The 23,645-nt window shown below is 41.1% G+C and overlaps 2 protein-coding genes across 2 annotated transcripts in view; one reads left to right on the top strand and one right to left on the bottom strand.

Annotated features, from left to right (window-relative positions):
* eef2k (eukaryotic elongation factor 2 kinase) overlaps positions 1-23,645 on the top strand; it is a 235,678-nt gene that overhangs the window by 191,774 nt on the left and 20,259 nt on the right. The window lies entirely within an intron of this gene.
* trim8b (tripartite motif containing 8b) lies at positions 6,864-20,125 on the bottom strand. The gene is given in 6 exon segments (XM_022189907.2): positions 6,864-9,079; positions 9,187-9,302; positions 10,258-10,523; positions 10,620-10,715; positions 17,564-17,725; positions 17,727-20,125. Coding segments are annotated over 6 exon segments (1,794 nt in total). The 5' UTR covers positions 18,174-20,125; the 3' UTR covers positions 6,864-8,372.

Genomic DNA, 23,645 nt, shown 5'->3' with positions numbered 1-23,645 from the left:
GTCAAATAATGATACTTATCTTGATTCAAAGACAGTATAAATACAGTAGTGTATTATGGCCAAATGTTACTACTTACAAAAATACACATCTTTTTAGGACATTAATTATCATTTTGGCCTGTTTTTTCTTTTGTTTTTTTGGTTTTGGATGTAGAAATTAATTTTTGTGTTTGGGTGACACCACTTTACACCAGTAAACTCATAAAAACTAGTTTTTTTTTTTACAGTGTTATGCTAAGCTATACCTTGCATTTACCATAAAGACATGAGAGAATCAATAATGCATACACACGTTTGCCAGAAATGTCAAACTATTCCTATAATAGATTACAGCTCTGAGTACAGGGAGGAAAAAATTGCCAGGTGTGTAAAAATATCAAAGAGGCAGTTTGCTTTTATGGTCGTCTTTTTAGTGGGTTTTATGCGTCTGCTGAAACCTTTAAATGAGAGAACAAAAAGTTCTGTGGTTGTTTTATCAGTGAATAAAAACTTTTCCCCTCACAGTGTGTGTAGGGCGTAATTTAAAGGAGCCAGACGGTGTGTTTGTGTGTCACAGATACGTATCGAAGACGTAGGCGACCGGATTACTGCCTGCTTCTCGCTCCTCGTGGATCAAGCAGCTGTTCGGCAGCTGTGAGCGCAAGTGTGAGAAAGGGAGTGTGTTGGGAGAGAAAAGGAGAGGAGTGTTTGTTAGTGAGGCAGAGAAAGGCAGAAAGGCAGCGCTGTAATTTATGCTGCACCTCCGACCCCACTGCTCTCGGCTGCCGGAGTCTCTGCTGAGGTTTGCTGACGTGAGAAAATAAAAAGGCAGAACATCAGACCTCCGCTTCAGGCCGGCAGGGGGAAGGGGTGGGAGGAGGACGAGGGTGGAGCGAGAAGAAGCAAGATGATTAAAATGTTTGTTTTTACGTGTTTGCTCACCACAGACTGTTGTTACAGGGAAAGAAACTCAAACTGTGACATGTGAATGAATGCATGGTTGGCAAAACTGAAACAACAAAGGTTCTTTACTTAGATGACAGAACAACCTCCCCCTGAGGTGCATTTAGTAGCTTTCATCTGTATCACATGATATTCTTCAAATATGCATTTCTCTGGGCACTTATAGGACGTGGCATCCTTTTCCACAAGTTTACAAACTTCACCACATTTAAGGAACAACTTTGCAAATACTGATGCCAGTTTTAGCTTAGCTTAGCTTAAAGTATTAGAGGGAAACAGCTGGCCTTGAGCTGCCCAAAGATATCCAATGAACACATATTATCTTGTTTGTTTACTCCCTACAAACCTTTCTGCAGAAACAACACATTAAGCTATTTTCCACTGCAGGAACTTGCAGTCAATTAAAGGACGACCAGAACCTTTATACGTGTTCTGACTACAAGAACTGCGCCTGTAGAACCATTTTTAGGGCATTTACCAGCATAGGTAATTCTGAAAAACTGCTGTAAAGGCCTTGACATTGATTAAAGTCGGAGAGGACAACAAGCACCAATCAGCATCGAGTAGAAGTCTTCTCCACTCAAACATCGTCATCACAAAGCTTAAAATCCTCCACATGGGCCAACATGACAAATGACCATTCTGTTTATTTCTTAGTATTACTACTATTTGTCACTGTTTTGGGAGGTAATCAGATTTAACATCCAAGCTGTCAAATGAGGCTGAAAAGACGGATTAGGGGGTTGTTCCTGTAAGCGTTAGCGCCACCTCACACCTACTTTTAATGCCTGCAGTGGAAAGCTGCCTTGTGTTTTTGAAACTAAAAATTCGGTGTTGGAAAACACAAGCGGATAAAACTATTCAATTATTGGACATTTTAAAGAAATAGTTGTGGTAAAGTGCTTGTAAAAAAAATAGGGTGGGATTATGGAAATCAATCCTGCATCTGAATGCCATATGTAAAGTTTCTGCCGGTACCTGGTTAGCTTAGCATTAAGCATGAAAGTACAGGCAAACAGCTAGCCTAGCTCTGTCCAAAGGTAACCAATGACTATGTTAGATTGTCTTTCTTAAATGTTTACAAAATGACACATTGTGGGTCATTACCAAAGAAGCTACTACGCACGGCTGGTGAGCTTAGCAGAAAACCTGGAAGAAAAGAGAAAACAGCTAGCCTAGCTCTCTCCAGACTTAAACAATAAACGTGCACCGTCATGTTTGTTTAGATTGTACAAAGTGGGATGGAAAAACAACATATTGTGGATCATTATCAAAAAAATTACCATCAGTAGCTGGTTAGCTTAGCTTAGCAGAAAATCTGGAAAAGAAGTGGGAACAGCTAGCCTAGCCCTCTCCAGACTTAAACAATAAACGTGCACTGTCATGTTTGTTTAGATTGTACAAAGTGGGATGGAAAAACATTTACCATGGAGAATTTACCATCAGTAGCCAGTTAGGTTAGCTTAGCACAAACCCCGGAAGCAGGAAGAAGCAGCTAACCAGGCTGTGTACAAGGCAAAACAACAATCAGTCTATAATGCACCTCTCCAGCTCATTAATTCACCAAGTTTCATCTGTTTTTATTTATTCTCTACAAGTGTTCACATGTTTCCTGGAAACTGCTCCCAACCAGGAACCTGTCCAGCACATAGCTACTCTTTAAAGGGAAAAGTTGTGGTAAGAATTTGGTTTTCATTGATAGTAAAATGTTATAGCATGTTTTTTATGGTTACTTAGTGGCTAGCTGTCTTCCTCTGTTTCCACTGTTTATGCTAAACTAATCTTTTCATGGCTGCAACTTCACAAGTCACTTTCAGACATGTGACATGAAACATTACTGGTTTGATCAATCCGTTAAAATGAAAATCTGTTATTGCTCATGGCTTCAGTAGACACCAACAATTGTGGAGGGGAGATCCAAGTAATGCACGCAAAATTTATCTTTCATATGTGACTGGATGGCACACCATGTAGCATAATATATAATAATACAAAAACTATGCAGCAAATGGTTTGACTGCAGCTTATAAACTGTGACTGCGTGACAGTTCGTTTATCTGAAATGACAGAAAGTACACATTGTGATTTGATGTTGGATCCTGATTGTAAGTACTTACGACGTTAACTTTATTCCATATGTGGAAATGAACACAACTGTGAGATGTTCGTATAAATCCTGCTGCTATTTGATGCTGTAGGTCATTAATTAAATCACAGGAAAGACTCCAACAAACATCTGGAAGCAACAAACCAGAACGTCAGCTTTCATTAGCATTTTGTCAAAGCGTGAATTACATTTAAATTTGGTGAGTCTCTTACCCTTTTAATGGATGTTTCAGTTTGTTATAGATGTGAAATTGTGAAGCGAAGTGAAAGCGAAAGGGTGTTTTGTGATTTTGGCTCTCTGTGATGTCAAAATCGGCGCTGAAAAGTGGAAAACACCTTCACCAAATCACTTCACACAGCTGGAAGGACGCTGAATGTGCTGTTCAGACTTTTGTAGAAACTGACAAAGAAAATTAAGCAGGGTGCTTGTTGAGAAATAAAGCTGAACATTCAAAAGATGTAAGATCAACGGAAAAGAGAAAGGTGAAAAGGGCTATCTTTAGCTTGCAGATGTTCAAGTGGACAAAGCAATGCTTAGCTAGCTAGCTAGTTTATACTATTTACCTACTCTTTGTGCTAAGCTAAGCTAAATGGAGTAACACAGGTCTTTTCATGTAACATGGCAAGAATAAGTGTTCCTTTAAACATAAAGTCAACCATTCTAACTTAACATTCTACGTGAATTCATTACATTTTCAACCGTCCTAGCCTGTACTGTGTGTTTGTATACAGCCCTGCTCTGTAAATTTGAAAGGAAGTGGCTCGGACTGACGCATGCAACACACAAAAACACAGACGCCAACTTCTACAGCCTTTGATGGTGCGACCCGAATGATGTACTTTCGTTTTATCACCATATTCATCCACGAACACATGAACTTTTCAGCTTTTATTTCCACTCCGTGTTCATTCCCTCCTCAAACACACACGAGTGGATCATCCCTGCTGTGTGAATGGGATTGAGGCTGAAAGTGCTGGGTAGGGGAAAGCAGTAATGCAACAGCTTAATCAGGCTGAGGGGAACACACACACACACACACAAACACACACCGACCGACTACTCATCTCAAGACTCGTTCTCTGCATCCTGTTTTCTCTCTGCAGGCCTCCACCCACATATACTCATGAGCCCCGTTTGCACCGAGCGGACACGGAGAAATTTAAAGTTCTGCTTAAATGGGGTTGGTCTTCTCTTAATGCGTCCTCTAAGATGAATAAATACACTGACAGATTAATCAGAGAAAGTGCAGCCAGGCAGGGATATTTGCACGTTTACGAAGCAGCAGCAGAGATTGGGTTACTTTTGGGTACAAGTGGGAGGATGTCGTATTTTTTTAAAGGTCATATGAAGAGTTGCAGATGACTGCAGGGGCGACGGCATGAACTGTGAAAAAACAAATGCTCAGATTTTATGTTCGTACGTACTGAACGTTTTTTGCATATAAATCTCTTTAACCCTCGTGTCGTCCTGCGGTTCAAATGTGAATGTTCTTAAAGAAAATATAAGTTTTGCTGATATATATGTAATCACTTCAGACATTTTTAGGATTTTTTTTGAAGATTTTTACTCATTGTTTGAAAATCTTTAGAAGAATTTTCTTGCCAAATTTGGGGATTTTTTAGAATAAAACTTTTAAGGGAAACTTTTAAGGAACTATTAGAATTTTCAGAATTTGAGGATTTTTTTTGCTGAATTTTTGGATTTTTTTTTTCAGACAAGGAAACAATATTTTTTGGTGCCAGGAGGGTTAAAAAAAAGTAAAACTAACAAATAAGTGATCCTGCTAGTAAATATTGTCTTGTAATGAAATGCTAGTAGCTCTGAGGCTAGTTTAATTATTGTGCTGAATATGTAACGCTAAATTAACTTAATTTTATTTACATGAAATAATGGATTCAGGTTGACATGAGAGATCCACGTTTCTTTGTACTCGGACGTAATATTTTCTGTAAATATTTTTATTTTTCCTTCAGAAGGAGTAAATATCTATATCAATGAATGCATTGATATAGATATTTACTATATCAATTTGCTACTCTTTTTTATTCAAACAGTTTTTCTATTTGCTGCTATTACATGTAAACTTCCCCACGGCGGGATCAATAAGGTTTTAATCTATCTATCTGTCTAACAGAGCTTTAAATACCATATAAAAGTCGGAAGCTCTGATCTGGCAACTTAAGGAGAATTATTCAACCCCCTGGCATAAGCTAACATTTCATATACATGGAAATGTTGCTCATGTAAATCCAAGTAAACATGATTATTTACCAGGTTGTAGTGCCAAAAACCTACATACTAGCCTCTGATACAACACTAGAACCAGATTCATGACTCAATTTCCTTTTAAATCATTTAAAAGAAATAAATGACGTGGAAAAACCAAAACTGGAAATGCCAAAGTCTACACTGTACCTGTAAAATGTTGTCACCTTGAATAAATTATGGTAAAAACCGAACCATGACTGAAAGTAGTAACCTAAACTTTAAAAAAAACAGAACTACAGCCACCCTGACGTACGGTCATGAAGCATTTCTGTGCTACCAAACTGCCCCACACAAGAGGACATAATGTCACATCTCTAAATATCTGTAAACACTTCATGACTGCAGATGACGGCGCGGCGGAGTGATAATGTGCTAAAAATATCGAGAAAACACACGAGAATAACTCGGTTTTCAAACACAGCAGCTCATTGTAACCGTGACGGAGCGTCTGCATGTTCAAGCTGAACAAACGTGATCGCAGCGAAACAAGAAATGCCTGTTTGAATTGATCCGTCCTGCAGGCTCCAGTGGAGGTGAATGGAAGCGAGTGTTGGTAGGACTGAAACGTAAAGCCACCGTCTCTTTAGGTACAGACGTGCTTTCAAACATCCTCACAATGTGGAAAGTTAACATGCAGACGCTCAGCAGGTCCATGATTCACAGCATTATTCATTGCAGTTCAATGTGTTGGCGTTTGATAATTAGCACAAATTGCAAAGTACAGCTCATGCTGGAGGGACTGTTATTAATTTTGCAGGAATTTGGCCCTAAACCAAAGTTTTAACTAATGTTAGGGGGTCACCAGTGTTCTTACAATTCATCCTGCATGTCTTTACAAAGTTTAATGACTATAGTTGTTGAGGCATTTCATTCTGCACCAAAATGGCAGTGACTGTTAGCATGACTAACGCTTACGAAAAACCCTTGTGCAAGCTGCACCGTGACACTGGATTACATGAAACAGTGTTCCAGTGTTGTAAATGCTCCAACACACCAAATTTGTATTAAACTGCCTCTAAAAATAGTCACTTTTGCACCTCTTCGGTCATTTATAAATCCCCATAAATCTCCTTTCTGTGTATCAAAGTCACATATTTACAAGGTTTCTCCATGAATATAAACCCTTCTTGTCTTAAAATGGCTTAGATGTAGTTTTTCTTCAATCTGTCGGTCTAAATATGTGCTTCTGAAACCGTCATCAATACGCTGGACTTTCAAGGTTCATGATAGCATATGAAAAACACCATATGGACATATTAACAAGGTTAAAACTTGATTTTCTCTTGAGAATGTCTTCAAAACTACTAAGTAAAATCACACAGACTGTTTAACATCAAAAGATCTCCAAATCTGTGGCCCCCTTTTTGAAGATTTCAATTGGAACAAATGTGTTTCACTTTGGCATGGTAGGAAAACAGAGAAGTATTTGTGTACTGATATGCTGTTAGTTTGGGTCTTTTTATGGGATTTACTTAGAGCAACAAAAATACAGAATATCACAACCTTATTTAAGCAGACACGAGATGTTGACAGCTGACAGCAGAGACCGGTTTAAATTTGTTCGTTTATTTGGAACCCTCCTCCAAATCACGTCTGTAATTTTTCCATTTCACAAAATATTTACAAAAAAGATACTTTTATGCTTTTTTTTTCTCTTTATGTTGGCTGTTGTAACAGCTCCTTTTTAGGATGATGAACCATTGCTTACATCTCGCAGTCAAGTCTTGTTCTTTTTAGAAAACGTTCATGAAAAAAGTTCCTCCTACCCTTCGTTTCTTTCACACACTCATTTTAAAACGGCATCAGTTTCTTTTCCCCCCATTGTTCTTCTTTTGAGTGCTTTTTTAAAAAAAAAAAAAACTCTTCCTTGCATGCTTTCAGCTGCAAACAGGAAGCCAAGAGCTTGTGTGCTTATTGAGAGAAGTGACATCTTTGCCCTGCAGGAAGTACAATAACAGTATCATCAGATCATCCAGATGCTTGATTGGTTCGGTCTTGTCCAGTCTCGTCTCTTTCTCTACAGCCAAAGAGTCATTTCTAGACAAGCGTGAAGCCTACAGACGTACCAAATAACACAAAGTCAGTAATCACTAAATGGAAACAGTCTTTGTAAGATTTTCTGTCCTTCTGTGGCAGCAGGAACGAGTGCTAGGAATACAGGCCAAATTCTGAAAATCGCAGAGGACTGGGGGGTCAGCAGGCCCTTCAGATGCAGCTCTATCGTCCCTCTGTCGGTTCAGCATCTGTAGTTCAGGCATAGCAAGGCGTCCACAAGTGCATTGTGGGTGTTCCATGGAAGAGCGTTTTGTGTTCAAGCTGTACGATCCATCCCTGAACTCAGCAAAGAAAGGAAGAAGTGCCATGATGGTAAAAAAAAAAAATTTAAGAGACACGAGGGGGACCGCGATCCCCCTCTAAAGGATCTATCAAACAAAGTCAGCTATGCGGAGAAAAATATGATGCTAATAACATAAGGCAATTGACCTCAGTACAACTGGAGAGGTGATTATATCAGAGAAACATGAGCTGGAACTGGAAAGCTCAACACTGCAAGGTATTTCCCTTTAGCCTCGGTGAGAAGCCTTGAAGAAGCAGGAGAAGATTTTCTCATAAAAGTTCACTTCCTATCAATCCGTCTCCTACTCTATGTTATATAAAAAGATGCATCTCATCCTCTCCTCTCTAGGCCTCTCTTCCTCATGTCTCGTTTGTGTGTAAAAATGCTGAGTTGTGCCAGAGTGAGCGGCTGGCTGTCGTTTATGCATTTTACGTATAATACACTACATGAAACACTGACCGAAAGTAAAGAAAGGAAGAAAATAAAATCACAAAGAGATCAACCCTGCCCCCGAATGCGTGTACATGTTTCTAGATCTGTGTGTGCGCGGATATAAACACTTATTTTAACGTGTGTGTATAGTATAACTGCATTGCGTATTCTCCGGTTAATAAGACGGTAAAGGTGTGCTATTCTGGTGCCTGTCTCTATGTCCAAGTGTGTGTGTGTGTGTGTGTGTGTGTGTGTGTGTGTGTGTGAGTGGGTGTGTCTGCTCTGTTAACTGGTGACGTAGTGCTTTGTAGAGGGCTGCCCATACAGCCCGTAGAAATCTGCATGTCTGTGCGTCTGTGAGGCGTCTATCCAGTCCCTCACTGCCAGGCCCTGCATGGATGGACCTCCGGAAGCCAGGCCGGGAGGAGGGGGGTAGTCCTGGGCACTGACCCAGGGGAAGGAGCCCGAGCGCGGGTACGGCGGATGGCTGCGGTGGCCCGACACCGAGGGCACTCCAGAGCAGTAGCAGTTATCCATCGTACACACTAGGATCTTGCGGCCGCCGTACTGAGGCAGCACGGCCTGCTGGGAGGAGTGCGAGGAGCTGCTGCCTCCGGGGGGAAAGTGTGAGGAGCTGAACACGGATCCTGAATGGTGGTTGGTCAACGAGCCGCTGCCGCTTCCCGTCCCGCCGCTCTCGCTGATGTGCGGTGGACCGCAGGGGCCGAGAGGCTGCTGATTGGTGGACTGGCCTTCTCCGGAGGCGGAGCCGGAGCCGGAGCCCAGGTAGGGCTGCTTGGCTAACGACGAGGAAGAAGAAGAGGAAGAGGAGGACGAGTCTTTGAAACCCGGAGCGGCGTTTTTTCCGGCGCTCCCGTTTCCCTCGGGGAAGGCAGTGGAATGTTTCCGTTTCTCTGCTCCAGAGGCGGAGCTCTGACCGCTGGGATACGCAGGAACAGACTGCAGGAAGGTCGAGGGAGGAGTGAGGGGAGCTGAGAGGAGGGAGAGAGGGTGTGAAATTAGAGGAGATAAGTGGTAATTAAAGCAAAAACACATTCACGACAGCATTCAAACCTCACGGGTACGTTTCAGTTCCTACCTTCAAGTGTTCTTTTCAAGCTCTTCTCTCTTTTCGAGATCTCAGAGAGGAAAAGCTTGGAGTTCAGATTCCCGACTTTGTAGGGAGGGAGGCTGCTGCCCACACATGCCTGAGACCTGCAACAAGTGCCAAGAGTCATGCAAAATTCAAGATAAGATGACTGCTTGGAAACGGAGTATTACAGATCAAAGGGCAAAAACCTTCCATTTTAAAGATCAACACCCAACAACTAACCTAGAAGCTTCAGTAGAGAGCAACTGGACTTCTCTTTTACATTCCTCAAGATGTTTCACTTCTTATCCAAGATGCTTCTTGAGTTAAAAACTATAAGAATCTTGGATAAGAGGTGAAATGTCTACAAGAACCTCAAAGAAAAGTATAGTTTCCTACTAAAGCTCCTTGGATCACCATCACCTGAATGATTAAAAATTAGGATAGACAGATATGGATTTTGTAGGACCGATAACGGTGATTGGAAATCAAGAAAGGCTGATGGCCGATATTTGGGACCAATATACATTAAATGTAATGCTTTAAGAGCATGTGATAGCAGAGAACCTGTCATTCATAACTAGGCTTCTTCATCAATAAGGGTGTCTATGACTGACAGAAAATAGAAATAGTCGTGACTAAATTAGGACATTCTCCTTTTATGTGGGACTGACTGAGATTGATCGGTTTCGTCTGCAGTTTCATCTCTATTTCCTTAATCTTCCTCTGTACTATCACTTTGATCGCCCACTAAGGTCCATTTATTAATGTATTATTAGTTTTTGTTCTCCAGACCGTTTCAGGCTGCCTTTTAACTTAGCCACTAGCCATTAGCATAGCCTTAGCTACTGGGAGACGAGCTAATTTCCTGGTTTGTGGCAACGGCTTGTGTTTCTTGTTCAGTTTCTGCTGCTTCAGAGACAATTCTGAGACCACAGACAGAGAAAGGAGCTGCATCAGACCTGAAGTAGAACATCTGATTTATCAGTAATCAGTCAAGAAAAATACAGATATCGCTAATCAGAAAAATGCCAAGTATCTCTCCTGAGAATCTTCACCGACATACACTCGTTCTCTCACCTGTCTGTGAGGATTTTCACAGGCTTGGTGTTTTTCATGAAGCTCAGCTCCTCTGCCTTGCTGAAGGCCGTGTGGATGGAGCTCAGCAGCTTCTGGGCCTCGTGGCGCTGCTCTCCCAGCACCAAAACCTGGGCGGCGTTCTCCTGGCAGAACCGAGCCTGAGCCCGATCCAGAGCCTCCAGTGTCCGACCGAGATCCTCCTCCAGGAGCTGGTGCATCCGCTGGTACTGCAGGCGCACCTCCTCCTTCAGCTCACACACCCTGTCCTGTAGAGACGCAAACGCACAAAACATCAGTCCACGGATGGAAAATGTGCACAGCTGTCCACAGAACAAGTTGCAAAAAAACCCCAAAACACATACCTCCACCACACACTTGTCAGAGTCCAGTTTGCAGAGCTGCTCTTCGATCTCCTGCACTCGCTCCTCCACGCGCTCCTGCTGTCTTAGCAGGTTTTGCTGCGAGGTGAAAGAAAGGAAAGTCTTAAGTCTTTAGAAAGTTGTGACCTCAGTTTGCCACCAGCATCCCCTCCCCATGCCGGAGATATTAGAATCCGGGAGGCGGCTAATTTAGTCTCCATCCAACACACAATCCCTGCGGGGGAGGAGGTAGGGAGGGAGGGGGACGCTGTCATGGCAACCAACAGCTATTTTGTGTTTGCATTAGTGAGCGAGGACTAATGTTGGGGGAGCCGGGGGCAGCGAGCACAGATAGATAAATGGGCACACGGAGGCAGAAAAGGCTCTGCTCTCCCCTCAGTGCACCTCCTCTCCTGTATTTTATTTCTAAAAGACGTAGCAGAGGCCGATCTGAGAGCTGCTGCAATGTTGTGGCAACAACACTTGTTATTTCTGGGATGGTGATGGCATGTGAACAACAGCTCGGGCCGAAGTGAGCTCAGCTAGTGGCCAAAATAAAGAAAATAAACCTAACAAATAGCTGCATACGAGATCCACAGTCCTGTATGTCGCTCCCTTGGAATGTCATTGACACAGATTTGCTAATCCTTCGTGTTATTAATATTTAACGTGAAATATGAACAACGGTCGCTCAACATTTAATGACGGAGAGGCACACTGATAAGACAGCGTGGTGCTAAATAATGTGGTAGCGTCATCATGGGGATATAGCCGTGTTAGCAGCTCAGAATGGCGGCTGACGATGCCCCACAAAGAGGTTTTAGCCAGCATCCGAGAAAAATCAGACTGAGAAGAAGAATCACAATTAAAATCCTCTTTGAATTTGTATAGCAGCGATTTATCAAACAACTGTTGTATAAGCAGAAGATACAACATCTCTGACTTCCAGCAGGTACTTCGCCTCTCATCTGCAGCTGCTATATTACCACATTTAAGGCTGGAGCTGGATTAGCCTGCTAAGCTCCATCGTTTCGACTGAGCTTGAACACCATGATGTGAAGCAAACGCTAATGGCACCTCACAGTCCAGAGGCAGGCTGAACCGAAACTTTCTTTCTCGCTTGAACAACTAAATCAGTTTGAGAATAGCTCATCACTGATTTATCAGTATCAGCTTATATGTTATATGATGTGTGCAGGCATAAAAACTTCTCAACATAATAGAAAAATATGTTTGAGAGTTTGTCCGGCAGAGCAGGTCCAACTGCATTGTTCCCAATACTCCCAGCACTGTCTGCAGCACATGTAGCTGAGCAGACAGTGGTGCGGAGTCAAGCGGTGACTACACGGTAAGCTGCTAACTAATTTATGACATACATCTCATTAAGCAAAGAATTAATCAGATTCTCTTTTCCATGTAACTCTTAACGTATATATAACACAGCTGTAACAAATAGTTGATTGATTAGTTGTTGACAATTAAATGGATCAACTATTTTGGTATTGATTAATCGTCTGAGTGACTATTTAAGAGACTGACTTCTTTGATTATAACTTCTTAGATGTGAATATTTTCTGGTTTCTTCACTCCTGTGTGACAATAAACTGAATATCTTTGGGTTGTGGACAAAACGAAACAGGTGAGGATGTCAATTTGGAAAACACGGGGTGACATTTTTTACCATTTCCTGATAGATCAACCTGATCGATTAATCGCACAAATAATGGACAGTAAAAATAATCGCTACCTTTACGATATATTAGTAGTAATACCTCATCCCTAAAAATCGTCATCAGTCTCAAAATCTCATGTTGGTCGGAGTCCAGTTTAAACATGAGTATTTAACTTCAGTTTTGTCATCCAGAATCAGGTCGTCCAGCTTTTTGTGCCGTTTAGCCACATTAGCAACCACGAACATTTCCACTTTGCAAACAAAACAATGGTAACAGTAGATGTGCATCTTTATTGTTGGTCTGTAGTTTTTCAGCTAAACCTACAGCAAAATGTGAGGATTTCTGTCAAATAAGGAAAGAGATTTAATGTATTAACTTTCATTAGCTGGGGAAAACTCTGACATGCTAACATGATCACAATGCCTCGCAGTGTAGCATGTTAGCATGTGATCAATGGCTAATAAGTACTGAAATTAGCATTAAAAGCCTAATCAAACTCTGACTACATTTTCAACAACAGACACACATTCATAACTTGCACTTTTTTTCAATAAATTGACTAATCTAACAGTCTTTTTAATATTTACGGTTTTAATGAGCCTTTTTTTTTTTATTGTCCCAGAACTCAATGTGACATTTTTAAAAAGACCCAACCAACCAACCAGACAAATCCAACAATATTTTAATCGATTATCACAACAAACAACAAAATTAGCATGTCCTCACATTTGAGAAGCTTCTCCCGGTCAGCATTTATCATATTGAATGAAAATAAAATATTAAACATAACTATAAATAAATTAGCAAGATTGATTTTCCTGGACTAAGTTATAAATTAATGATGCGAGTTGTGACCCAAATATGACGCTGTATGGCAAGATGTTTAACTTCACTCTGAATGTTGTGCTGAATTTTATGACATTAGCATCTAAAAGTTGAACAGCTGTTTTATGAAAAAGATGTCTCCCCATTAAAAAACAACAATGCAAGCCTAATGTTAGCGCCATCTGCTTTGCATTTTGGTTGTTTTTGGTCCATAAAGTCATTAGGATTCATTCTCTGGGGAGCATGAATGTACTAAATTTAAATGGCGAACCATCCAACACTTGTTAAGGCATTTAGAAGATGGAATCTCGTATTAATCTGAGTGGTCAATAATCAGTTTGTCCACATACCGCCGTCATCAGGATTTAGTCTAATCTAGTCATTCCAACCAACAGCAGCTGACTTTATCATTAGTGATCAGCTGCTGTGGAGCCTGATAGGAATGAAAACCTGCATACTCCTGGGCCTCAGCGGCACATGGTTGGGAATCATTGCCCTAGATATCACACACACACACACACACACACACACACACACACACACACACACACACACACACACACACACACACACACACACACACACACACACACACACACACACACACACACACACACACACACACACACACACACACACACACACACACACACACACGGCTGGCATGGTTAGATCCAGGACGGTGACCTGGTTGTGCTGACTGATTGAGTTAGGCTTGGAGCAGAAGCCGGCGGGGGGAAAACAGGGTGGAAGGAGCCGAAGCCTCACGGGTGAAGGGGGTGAAGGGGGGGGGGGGGGAGCGGTTAAATGTATGGGATACCTCCGGGGGAGGGAGGGGGTATAAAGAGGGGAGGGTGCTCTTTAGCTGTCATTTCACCACAGTGTCTTTTCCATCAGAGCCACCAGAGCAGGAGAGCAGCGGGGCCAGAGGGAAGGTCGGTGGTTGCCGGGGGTGGCTGGTGGATGGTGTGAGGGAGGTGGATGTGGTTGGGAGGCTGATGGAGGTGAAGGGTGGTGGTGGTGGAGGGGGGATGGAGGGGATCCGCTCTGCATGCCTTAATCACACTCAACATGGAGGATGTGTTAGCCTCTCTAAAAATGTTCAGGGATTACAGCTGGTTTATACAATGATTCGCCCACATGAATGTCACTAGATTGTTTTTCTCTTTTATTTGCACACACTGTTCCACCTGGAAATTATTTAGCGGAGGTGGTGATCAATTTCCAAAGCAGAACACAGCCTCTGCTCTTTATTATTTAAATTATGTTTATTTTTAATCATATCGGTGGCAGGTTATAGCTTCCCTGATTGGATCTTTTAAGCCAAATAATAAACAGGAATTAAATTACCCAGCAGGGCATTTTATGGCACGTTAAAAACACTGTTTCTAACTGATTTCAAATGTATTTTTTCCATTTTTCTACTGCAATGTCTTGTGATTTATGGGCCGACATAAATCTTAATGTAATAAATCTGTAATTAGAGCTACAGAATTAAAAATTAATCCGTCTGAGTAGTTTATAAACAAATATAATTTTGATTCTTGTCTTCCAGCTTCTTAAATGTGAATATTTTCTAGTTTTCTTTCCTCCTCTATGACAGTAAACTGAATATATTTGGGTTGTGGACAGAACAGGACATTTGAGGACGTCATCTTGAACCTTGGGAGACACTGATTGACACTTTCAACCATTTTTTAATAGAACGACTTAACAAAATAATCAATAGCTGGCGCTCTATATGTAATGCGTTAATATAGTCTGATATTTGAGTCAAACTCAAGTGAAAATGGGCAAAATCCGCTTTAAAAACAATGTGGCCAACGTATGCAACATCATATAAAATGACAAAGCTCATAATAAATGTGTTGGACCTGGAATGATTGGACATGATTTGGTAAAAAAAAAAAAAGCTATTTAACAGCATTGCCTTGGGCTATTTTTATTTTTTAGTGAACAATTAATTGATTAATTGAGAATATAATCATCAAATCTACCAAAAATTAAATTAATCATTAGTTTGTCACAGCATTTTTGTCAGAGTCATTAATTCTGGCAGCCTAATTGCAAATATTTTCCCCCTTTTATAAAGATGCACATATATTTTGGTCCATTCACGACAAAAATATCACTGAGAGAAGAAATGCCAAACATACAGTAAGTCTAAGGTAACTTCTAGTAATACTATTGCAATTACAGGTGAAAACTACAAGCACTTATAACCAAGGGTTATTCCTGCTAATTGGAATTTTAGGTGCTTCCCCGGAAGGATGAAACCAAAACCACCAACATCAAAATGATGGGAAATAAAACAGCGATTCATTTTTTAAACAGTTTTAGTAACTGGGTTAGGAAAACACCTCAAAACCTGAAAGCAATGTGACCGAGAAACGCTTGATTACAGATGCAACAATTACTAGATTTACTGATTGAATGAAAAAAATGATTGGCTACAATTCTGATCGTTGGTTTACTCATTCTTTAAAGATAAAATATGCTAAACATTTGTGATTTCGATACTTTTCTTTTCAATCGTAAACCAATTATCTTTGTGTTTTTTGATGACAAAACAAGACATTTGAAGTGGCCAACCTGATGGAAACGCAGATAATCAATTAATGCAGATTGTAACCATGTAATAGTGATACTGCTCCTAAATGACATCAATCACGTCTTAGTTATTCCTGTAAATCATGTAAAGCTGCAGCAATCCATAGATCAATCGTTCAGTTGTCAATTATTAAATCAATCAGCGGCTATTTTGATCGTGAATAATTGGTTTGAGCCATTTGAAGGAAAAATAAGTCAAAATTAATTTGAATATTTTCCATTTTTTTTCCTCCTCTATGATGGTAAACTGAATATATTTAGGTTGTGGACAAAACAAGTCATTTAGAGATGACTTGTTTTTTGTCCACAAAACAAAACAAGTCACCTCTAAATGACTTGTTTTGTCCACAAAACAAGTCAAAACAAGTCATTTAGAGATGTGATGCTGGGCTTTAGGAATCATCGATGGACATTCTTCACCATTTTCTGACCAAACAATTAATCAAAAAATAATCCACAGATTAATCGACTAAGAAAATAATCGCTAGTTTCAGCCTTATTACTGTTATTGTCCATTGTACGCACTGATAATATCTGTAATGACCTGATGTAAGCTGATACTTGCACTCAAGCTGCTTATTTATTGCTTCAACTCCAATTGTCATTACACCGTTTGCCCACCGGAGTCTAATTTTAAACCGCGAAGACGCATCTTGGTAACAACGCAAGTGATTCTTATGAGAAACATTGTCTTGTAGGTTAAATATTATCTGTGCGGTTAGAAAAGCTGTAAAGATTTTTGGTAATACGGCTTCTGAAGTCATCCCGTCCCACCCGATGACCATTCTTTCCCCTTGGTGACTGATTAACTATACATAAAGCTGAGTCATAGCGTTAGCAACAGGAAATACACCCCAATGTGGCACGGTTGACACCTAAACAGGGTGTTGGGTGAACTACATGAGTCAGTCGGATCCTTTGTGGTTCTGCCTTTGACTGTCTGTCCTGTCACACACACCCCATCGGAAGAAAGGAAGGGGAGGAAACCAGTCTGGTCTGTGCTCGAACCAGTGACAGCAAACCCCCAGGAAGAGAAGAGGTTAATAAGAAAACCCAAGTAGACCGCAGAATCAAGTGACGAATCACTTTAATCCCTTTTCCCTTCGACTGCACTCCCACCCCCCCTCACAACTGGCGATCCCTGAGCTCGGATGCACCTGTGCTGGGGAGATAAGGCCCTCTGAGGGCCCCTCATTGTTCCACCCTCGACTGCATTGTTTGTCATTCCAACAGATGAGAAAGGAGGCTGGAATGGATCACAACTGAAAAAATGCAGGATAGATTCGAAACACTCAAAATGCAGCCGTTTCCTAAAGGGGCAAATTCCAGTTTTTATTGTACGAAGCGGATTGGTAAACAGATCGTTGCAGCTTTGTACCTTAAAATCTGAAATATCGCTGAAACGCGTCCTTTGTTGCGTTGAGGTTTGCTTTACGACGACAAAATGGATGAGAAACGACCTCGCTGACTAGGGCGATGCTGTTATGAACGCACTTAGCCAACAGTTATTGATCACTGATGAACAAATTCTTTCAAGTGGGGCCACAACTAACGATTGCTTTCTTGATTAATGGTTCAGTCTGTGAAAGGTCAGCAAGTGGTAGAAAAATGTTCGGTACAGTTTACCAGAACCTGACATGAAGTCTACAACCCAAAGATAACCAGTTTTTTTTATTAAAGAAGCAGAAAATGTTCACATTTGAGAGTTGGGACCAGTAATGTTTTTGCCATTTCTGCTCAAAACAATAGCTTTTGTGTAAATGTCGTTTGCATCCTGCTGTATTTTTGTTTGTCATGATGTGAGAGTGACATGTGCACGCTGTATTTAAGCCTCCTTACTCTGATGTCGTTGCGTCGCAGCTCCACGTCGGTGACCGCATGGCCGTGGCTGGGGTGGCAGCGGGCGAAGCAGCAGTACTGGCACACCGCCGTCTGCTCGGCCTCGCAGTGGTACAGCCTGTACTCGTCGTGCTGCGGGCAGGTCCAGGCCTTCACCGCCTCCGGCCTCCACCAACAGGTGCCCGAGGGCCGAGCAGGGCTGCTGCAGGTGCGTCTGGACGTGGGACTGGCAGCACGGGGCGTTGCAGCGCAGGCACACCTTCACGGCGGGGAGCGGCGGGCCTCGGCGGCACAGGATGCACTGCAGCGCCGGCGTGGTGGCCTTCTCCACGCTCAGGGCGTTGTACTTCTCAACTATGTTGGACAGTTTGTGGTTCTTCTCCAGGCTCGGCTTCTGCGTGTAAGCATGATTGCACTCGGGGCAGCGGGCCAGCGAGGAGTCTTTGGCCCAGGCCTCGCTGATGCAGCCCCGGCAGAAGTTGTGCTTGCAGGGCAGCTGGATGGGATCTGAGAACACGTGCAGGCAGATGGGGCAGATGAGCTCCTCCTCGAAACAGTTCCTCCACGTCTCAGCCATGTCAGAGGCCATCATGGTGGTGCAGGCAGGCATGCACTAACTGTTGCCCTGCTTCTTCCCAGACCTCTAGGCCTCTGCACCACTCGCTCACAGGAAACCCGACGCTATCAAAACAAGTCTTGAGAAACAGATAAAAACAGCCCTGGTGCCGTCCTGAAAGATCAGCCGGCCGTACCCCCTTGTGACCAGACGAGTCTTCCCTGACAGATGACGAGTATTGCTTATTGCTGCAGCATGAAGGCAAATTCCAGAAAAGAGAAAAAAGAAATTGACCCGAAGAAGAAGGCTTCAGGCGAGGATGACAACACCTTGGTGATTTCAACACACGCAACAGAGGCTGACGTTATGCAGATTACAGTAAACGGTGCTTTCCTATTCCCCTAAATCACACTCTCAGACTGCACCGGCCTCCTGTATGTGTGTGTTTATAGGCCTGCAGGAAGCAGAAAGCCTGTCCGCTACAGGTAAATTATGAAATGCAAACAAGGCACGGAGAATTAAACAACTACACAAGGATCAGGAGGTGAATCTGTGTGCAGCACATGAAAAGAAAAAAAAAGACACTTGATCCTCCTCCTGCTGCCTGCTCAGGCCCTTTTACCTTGAGAGCTGCCTTCACTTGAATTATGATTGACCAATTCAGACCAACAAACCAAGCATGAAAAGCATGAGAAAGGACTGCTGGAGTCCACACCCTGATTACTATTCACACACACACACACACATAGAGAAGAGAGCTTCTTTTTTTTCTTTCCCCTATAAAACCTGAATCTGTTTTAGCAGGACCTCAAGGACGCCCCTCAATAATCACAACGCAGCGCAATGCTTTTGTCCGCTGAATCATAAATAAGTATCCGAGGAGGCTCCAGCAGCGATTTAATTATACATACAGCCGGCTGGAGACGTAGAAATGCAGTTTTACAGGTCAGATGAACAACACAGGTACCTACAGAGCCCTTCACTTTGACACTAAATCTGCCTTTCTTTTTTTGATGATGAATAACCGCCTGGCTGCTATGTGGCACAAGCTCGCATATCTGTACACAAGGCCTCGGCTTTTATATTCTTCACCACTTTTCCATCGACAACAAAGGCCTTATAATCTCATTAAACAGCAAATCATACCCGGGCCCATCATTTCGAGGCTGTTTACTGCATAGTTAATCGTTTTTAATAGTCGAGTCCGGCTCCTGCGCACAAAACAAAGGCTTTTGGGATCCGCAGGAATGTTGGCTGCTGTTGCGGAGCCTTTTCCCCCCTCCGACACATCTATCAAATATCTCCCCGCACAAAGATTAGGGTTTCTCGGCTCTCTTTTCAACGGGTCTCCGCCTTGTACGTCGCCTCAGCCTTTAGCCAACAACATATTTATCCTACTTCCTTATCTCGGTTTAAATCGCGTAAATTAGCTCAGACGTCACCTCACCATTTTCTACCAGATAAAACGGCTACAGCGGCGCTAATACGAGCCGTGGTCATTACGTTTAAAAGCAGCCATATTTATGTATTTAATAACTGATTTGAAAACATTAAAAATAATACAAAAATATACCCCGCTGGTCTTAAAGGGGACGTCGAGTTTCTGTCCTTGTTAGCTGTCATCAGCCATCTTGCAAATCCTCATTTAAAAAAGAGAGAGGAAAAATAGAAGAGAGATATCCGCCGTGGAAAAGGCTGAAGGCTGTTTCACCAAAGCTGCTTTTCTGTAGCTGACCTACACACACAGCAACGCTAAGTCCGTCATTTTATAGAGAAAAACACGCCTTTTTTCGCTGCTGTACGTCCGAAAGCGGCAGTCCGGACCCGGCTGAGCGTCGTGGGCCGGTGAGTCCGGTGCGAGTCGGCTCCGTGGTTCATAAAAATCCAACACGGCTGTGAATAATAATTTGTGTTTTCTCCCCCCTTTCTTTCCTCTGTCTCTATCGGCCAGGCTTTAGAGAGGAGGAATGCAGGCGAGCTGGACCAAACCACCGTAAAGGGAACCGGTATGACTGCAGACTTCTGGCTGTGATTTTCACAATACAACAGTTACAACAGCTAGCTAGCAAGCTAAACGGCTACTTAGCTAAGCGGCTAGTTAGCTAACAGTGACACAATTTCAAATATGTCAAAAATATTTTACTTAAATCACTGTAGTAATGTCACAGTCGAAATATTAGCTTCAAAATATACTTAAATAATATTTCTGGTGTATTTCAACCCGTTGTAGTTTTTATTAACTTGTGCTATTTCTTATTAATTTATGTCTCTGCTGTTCATGCTAACTGCGCACTAGCCACCTTAGCAGCAGTAGATATGACACATATTGACACAAATAGTTAAATGTTTTACTCAAGAGCGGCCAGTAGGAGCTCAGGATCTGCATCATTCATTTCAAATTTCAACTACAACTCTCACAAATAGTTAAATATTTTACTTAAGTCGAAGTAGTGATAACACAGTCCCAATACTAGCTTTAAAATATACATAAATTATGTCTTTGGTGTATTTCAATCTGTTGTATTTCTTATTAATAAAAATGATAATAATAATACATTTTATTCATAGGCGCCTTTCAAGACACTCAAGGTCACCGTACAGAGGAAACAGAATAAAACAGATTCAAATCCACAGTTTAAAACATAAGAATTCTAAATTTTAAGAGAAGAAAATTTAGCAATTTTAAAACATTATTAGTGAACTCTTTGTGCTTTTGCTTTGTGCTTTTGTTTGCCATGCTAACTGCATGCTAGCCACCTTAGCAGTATAAACAAGAAGTCTCAGAAAACCAAGCTCTGTGGCTTTCCTGAAGACATGATTTCTATGTGAAGGGTTTTTGGTTGATAATTTTAAAAGAGGGTCAGAACTGCAAATGGAGTCCAAATCAACGAATGGTAATTTATTGTCTAAAATGTAAATATCTCACTGTGAAAGCACTCTATCACAAGTAGAACACTTTATTTCAGCTGTATTTTCATGAGAAGTAAATGAATGAAAATAAGTACTTAATAGAGAAGGGTACATTGTCTTTTCACACATGCCAGCTTGTTAGGATACTGGGTCAGATATAGTGAAGGGGCTTGCTCAAGGGCCCAACTGTGGCAGTTTAATGATGCTTGGGTTTTAATCTAGTAGATCGGATCAGTAAACCACCACAACCCCAAGTTCACGATTTTCATGTCTGCAAGGGACCACATACAGCCCAAAAATTTGTGTCCACACTACAAATGAGCATCCGTCCATCAATTTTCTATACCTGTACGAACTGGCCTTAACCGAAAGTATTCGGCAATGAAGGGAAGTCAATGTAAGGAGTCAATGAAGTCAAATGGCACGTTTAAATGCCTCCTGTTACGGTAGTGTGTGTAGAGCCTTGTGAACAGGGCATGGGTAACAAAGAGAGATTTTAACAACTGTCATGATATGTATTATCTCTGTTTGGGGTTTAAGTTTTGTCAAACCAGCTAATGCAAAGAAAGTCTTTATGTGTTGAACTTAAGAGAAACATTGCTGACATAAGATTAAAGCAAAGGGTAATTAAAAAATAAAAGCTCAGCTGTCATAAGTTACATAATAGTCATTTGTTAATACAGTTATTGAAGCTAATTTTATGTAATGCAAGGTCAGTATTAATGCAAGAGATCATATTTGCTAGGTTTATTTTGTAGGAAAACAGTGTCTTGTACTGGTGACTAAAATATAATTATTATTACAACATATGAAAAACATCTTTCGAGAATATAAAAACGAAGATTGCAGTAGCTGTGAGCTACAAAACTGAGCTTTTATTGTGAACGCTCCCCTCAGCACTCCTAGCTTGCTTCCGCTTATTTCCGCGGAATTTACGCAGCTTCTCGGCCTCCCCCTCCTCCTTCCTCCTCTCCACTCCTCCCCTCCCTCCTTCCGGATCAACGCTACGGCCGTCACGTGACCTGTCACACAACTGATGTGTGTCACGTTTTAACGGGAGGAGCTGCGGGACGAACCGGGAGGAAGGGCCGGGAATCAGACTTAAAGGGCTTTACTGCAACTGTTAATGGCCTCATCGGGCTCCTCTGGGGGGCAACAGTGCGTGTGTGTGTGTGTGTGTGTGTGTGTGTGTGTGTGTGTGTGTGTGTGTGTGTGTGTGTGTGTGTGTGTGTGTGTGTGTGTGTGTGTGTGTGTGTGTGTGTTACAGGGAAATATCGCTGTAATAATCCCATAATATTCCCTCAGAGAATAAAGGAACATTCCGTACACCGGGATTCATTTACTTCTCGTGTGGCCGCACAGTTCTGCTGTAATGGAAGATGTGATGTTTATTTACTAAAGTAAAAGTCCTGCGTTCAAAATGTTACCTAAGTTAGGTCCCAGAGGTTTTATCAGCAAAATTCATTGATATAATCAAAACTGAGTGCTCAACATGTAGAATTATGGATTGCACAGTTATTGATTAATCAGTAGGGGGTGATTGACAAACAAATATTCAGCAATTATCTGTAACTGATTTAAACTATTTACTGTTATTAGTTAAATTACAGATAATAACTTGTAAAATCACTAAAAAAAATTTAAATTTACATGTCAACTGTAAAAATAATTTTAAAAGAGGGTCAAAACTGCAAATGGAGTCCAAATCAACAATCTGTATTTTAACGAATGGTAATTCATTGTCTAAAATGTAAATATCTCACTGTAAAAGCCCTCTATCACAAGTAGAACACCTTATTTCAGCTGTATTTTCATCAAAAGTAAATATAGAATATTGTTAAAAGAAACAGTGAAAGATGGCAGTAAGGCAACCAATAAATAAATGAATAAATAAGATATATTTGTAAAATACTATTATTAACTAATAACAATCGAACTATGTAATTTTGTGGTCACACATTGTAAAATAATGATTTATGTCTATAAAACTATGGATTTTAATGTAGAATGCAGATTATATACAACTGTGGCCCATGTATGGTTTTTTAAGTCAACATGTAAATTAATACTTTTTTCTGTGATTTTAATAGAAATATGTGGTTTAAGAAAACCGCAAAAACCTGCAAAAAATTTTAAAATAATTTACAGTTTCTCAATGCTCAATATACAGAATTTTTCTTTTAAATAACAACTACTAGTTGTAAAATATTAGTTTTTTTCTAATTCAAACATAATAAAAACTGTGTGATTCTACCATCAAATATTAAAATAAATACACATTTTTCACATGGACATAGTGTACAGATGTGCACAATACATATGGTTTGCATTGTTGAATTACTACTGAGGATGCGTATTTTAATCTGTAGCAATGCATCCAACATTATACGATCATAATGCTATGTTTGTGAATCTTAATCTTTAAAGTAACTGGTAGCCATTGCTTTAAAGGCATGCATTTTTTAGCTCCACAGCTACAAGCAAAAAGGTGATGTTTGTGGGAAAGTGTTTGTGTGTTTTTCTTGTCTTATGATTATTTTTTAAGGCTGATTCTTTATAGTTTATTGAGTTACATATCTAAATGCCATTGTAGAGTTACATGAAAGTGATTTTAAT

This window comes from Acanthochromis polyacanthus, chromosome 19, assembly GCF_021347895.1.
Source record: "Acanthochromis polyacanthus isolate Apoly-LR-REF ecotype Palm Island chromosome 19, KAUST_Apoly_ChrSc, whole genome shotgun sequence".
NCBI classification, from domain to species: domain Eukaryota; kingdom Metazoa; phylum Chordata; class Actinopteri; family Pomacentridae; genus Acanthochromis; species Acanthochromis polyacanthus.
Note: the sequence above shows the minus strand (reverse complement) of the source record. Positions and strands in the feature narration are given on the sequence as shown.